This window comes from Antrostomus carolinensis, unplaced genomic scaffold (genome assembly GCF_000700745.2).
Source record: "Antrostomus carolinensis isolate BGI_N321 unplaced genomic scaffold, ASM70074v2 scaffold30546, whole genome shotgun sequence".
In the NCBI taxonomy this organism is placed as follows: domain Eukaryota; kingdom Metazoa; phylum Chordata; class Aves; order Caprimulgiformes; family Caprimulgidae; genus Antrostomus; species Antrostomus carolinensis.
In genome coordinates, this window is record NW_010324417.1 from 366 (window position 1) to 4,177 (window position 3,812).

Sequence of the window (3,812 nt, forward strand, 5' to 3'; positions counted from 1 at the left end):
CCTGCCCACCAGCAACCCCTGAGGGTGCTGGTCCCCCCTGCCTGGCCCCCTCCTACCTCTGGGGAAGGCGCTGCGGAGGGGCCGGAGCCGGGCGTACCGCTCCAGGTTGTAGTCCTTGAAGAGGACGGCCCAGAAGTCGTGGACGGCAGCAGCGTCGCGGCCCAGCAGCCATGTGAGCAGCGCGTGGAAAGCGCGGTGGGAGCCCTCCCGCTCTGTCCGGCTCAGCGTCTCCTGCCAGTGCCACCACAGCCGACGTGCTCAGGGACGATGTCATGGTCGACCAGGCCATGCAGCAGTGGGAAGACATCATCCACTGCCATGGCAATCTCGGTGCGGTGCAGCTTCAGCAGGTGCCGCAGGTCTCCCTCACCCCCCAGCCCTGCCATGCTGGGGACGTCGCCAGGGCTGAGCAGCCTGCCCCGGCGTTCCCCTTTAATACACCCCGGCTGCCAACAGCGGGAACCTCGTCAGGATCCCGCGGCCCCACTCATTTCTGTACGAACCGCGTAACCTGAGATCAGCTCTCCAGCTGCCGGCTGTCCCTGCGGCACCACCACAACCCGAGCCCCCGCGGTTGGGGTCGGCATGCTACCCAGACCAGGGCATCAACAGCTGGCGTGACTTTAGCTGCCGCTGATGGTGAAGGACACCCAACCCCACAGTGACCACCCCGGGGTGGCCGGGCTTGGCCCAGGGTGCTGGTGCAGGGCCCCCACCTCCCTCATCCTTGCGGTCAGCCAGGCGCTGTCCCAAAATTTCTGGGCTTTCCGCAGCACCTGCTTCTCTCATCCAGAAACTGGGCTGTGGGAGCACATGAGAAGTAACACCTCAGCAGTGGGGGAAAAGGGGAATATTTGCCCTGGCTACCTGCAAACCACCACAGGAAAGCACTGACACAGAAGATGCTCTACGAATGTGCGTTTGGGTACAATTACGGATGCTGAACAAGCAAACAGCCTGCTTGAAGCACGGCACTGCTGTCCTCCAGCCTGCCAGAGCAACGGCAGACCCATGAGCAAGCCTGGGGATTACCTGGGCAGGGTGCTGCCTGCAGCTCTGTCATTGCCCCCTGCAGGAAATTGGGCAATAAAGTGATTTTGCTGGAAATACGCAGCTATAAAAAACTCGGAGCTGGAGAAAACTTGCTACTTAGAAGCACCTGGCATATAAAAGTCTCGGGTCTGGCTGCTCTGTACCAGGCATCCAGGAAAGAGAAAGCTCTAAAGCTCCCATTCCTCTTCCCGAACATTTGGGATTTCCCCAGGCTTAATTTGCAGCCTCTCTCCCTCCAGAGATACGTCCCTGCTGCCCAGAAGGCTCAGCTGGGGGCGCTGTGGCTGCGCACAGCGTCTCCACATGGCAGGGCAGTCCCTGATGCCGCTGTACAGCCAAACCCCACCCGAGTGGGATGGGAAAGGGGTGCAAGAAGGGATGCTCCACTGCACAGAGCAGGATATGGGTAGGGACAGTTACCAGTAAATCCTAAAAGACTGGACCAGTATCCACTGCCTCCACAGCCGTGTCAGGAGGAGGCAGCTGCTGTCCAGAAACTTGGGAAGAATAACAAGACAACACCCTCCGTGACAGCAGGAAATACCCTCATTCATTTCTGGTTAACAAATTAACGTGTTTACCCACAGAAACGCTCGCCCTGAAACTCCTTTCATGATTAGGGGTGAGTTTTCCCATGGAGGCATCAGGAGCCGTGGGATGGGGGTCAGGCAGGCATCATGCTGGGTTCCTGTGCCCAACACCATGATTTTGGTGCCAGCTCTGCCGTGGAAAGGACAGCTTTGCCACCGCCTGGCCGATGTGCTTCCACCCCAGGGGACATATAATGGGCATCAGGTGAAATGGGAAGTTCATCTCCCCTCCTGGAGCTCCCCTGCAGCCCGGTCACAGGTGCTGAGCACAAGCACATTCATAACAGTCTCACAGGTCTGGTCCTCCCTTCCTGGGAAAACCATTTTCCCCAGCGTCCCACCCACTGTGCCACCCTTTGTCACTGCCACCCTGCGTTAAGCTGTCTGGCACCTCTAGGACAAGGCTCTGGCGATTGCCCCAGTGCCCACCTGTTACAGGAGCTCCTGTGTGGGCAGGTGCTGTCCCATGCAGCCCTGAGCTGTGCGCCCACAGCGCTGGGCTTGGACTTGTCCTAAATTCCAACTTTGTGACTGTTCTACTGCTCTGAATCACAGACATTGTTTTCCACATCCAGCCTGCTCAGCAGTGCAACAACTTGCATTTTGGGTTGTTTTTTCCTGTTCCTTCCCCTTTCTGAGACACTACGCAGGAGGCAGAGCAGCAGCTGCCAGGTGCCACATGAAGAGGCATGTACATCCTGAGAGATCAGTTGGGTATTTCTGTACGACCTTGCTTAGAGCAGACCTTGGCAGCTGTAAGGTACTTGTAAGGGCTGTGAAAAGTCAGCTTTTGCTTGCAGAGGGGTGTAAAACCCTCCCTGGGGCTGGCATGAGCCTGGCCTGCCTGCAAGGGCCCAAGGCTGGGGCACAGAGGAGCCCGACCACGCTCGTGTTTTGGGATGCCCTCTCTTTTCTATCGCTCCCCTTGCAGGAATCAGTGAGAGGTTCGGGGTAAGTGAGCTCCATTTGAGGTCAAACCTGACTGTGAAGGCTGAAGGTGTTGCTCCATAAACGCCCAGTTAAATCAGCAACTGTAAGTCCATCAAAAGCCTTTGTAGCCCCTGGGATGCACTGCGATTCCCTCCTCCTGAGAAAAGCTGTTGAAGCAAACGCACCCTTTCCAGCATTCCTTCCTTTCCCCTTTCTCTCCCACGCTGAGGTCCCGTGGTACAAACCATCACCCTGCATGTGTCTCAGACACCCCCTGCCCCGTGCTCAGCTCATACAACACGTCCCTGAATCACAGTCAGGAGAGAAAAGGCAGAAGCGGGATCACCCCAGGAAGGCAGAGGTCTCTGCCCCCCGCCTTGTCTCTGACACCAATCCCCCCAAGCCTGAAGCACTACCACCGCAGGCAGAGGTTTCATCTCTCTCCCCTTACCTTCGGCTGCTCCCGACTCCATCATTTTTGGTAAGAAACAAAGCTCCAGGTGGGGCCCTGATCCTAGAACCCCGTTTCTAGCAGCTTCCCTACCGCAGCCCTGCGCAGTCCAGCTGAGCGCAGGTCCACCTGCATGCTTCACCGCTGCTCCTGCAAGAGCCCAGGAGGGAGAGATGGAGTAGAGAAGATTTATTTTAGCTTCAGTTTCCTCTTTCCTCCCCCTTTAGAAAGAAGAAACAAAAGCCCAGAGGTATGTTATATTAATTTATTTGGGACACACCAAAAAAGGAAAGTCAACAACTGTTAACGTACAAAAGTACAGAATCCTGGGACAAGATTTACTGTCCTGATTAAAAAGGCACCATGGTCCCAAAGAAGAGTAATCAGAATACATCATTTAGAAATTTTCCCCCTGTTGCAGCAGAAACAGAGCCAGGCTTTGGCTCTATCCACAGTCAAACCCAGTTAAAAAAAAAAAACAAAACCCAAAACACATATGATTTAAATGCGATAAAAACTGCTCAGCCTGTACAAGATGTCATGAAAAGAATCACAGCCTAGAAGATGGTCGGACTTTTTTTTTTTGCCCTTTTTTTTTTTTTAAACAGCGAAGGTGACAAACCACTAAGTATAGAACTGAGGAAGACAGCAAACTTCTGACGCCTTCAGCTTGACTTTCTGTAAGACACGCCAGTTAAACTGAAACTAGTAGGCTGAGTGTGGGGCTTCTGAATGAAATGTAATTCCCTGTGGTATACAGGAAGTCAGAATCGACAACCTTAAATTCC

At 54.7% G+C, this 3,812-nt stretch overlaps 1 protein-coding gene across 1 annotated transcript in view; it reads right to left on the minus strand.

The window, feature by feature from the left end:
- The window catches only part of AIRE (autoimmune regulator), a gene marked incomplete at its 3' end in the record, with an annotated part of 603 nt that extends 217 nt beyond the window's left edge, over positions 1-386 (minus strand). Inside the window, 2 exon segments of the mRNA XM_010170949.1 lie at positions 17-237; positions 240-386. Of these exon segments, the coding sequence (XP_010169251.1) occupies positions 17-237; positions 240-386 (368 nt within the window).
- Positions 387-3,812: the final 3,426 nt, after the last annotated feature.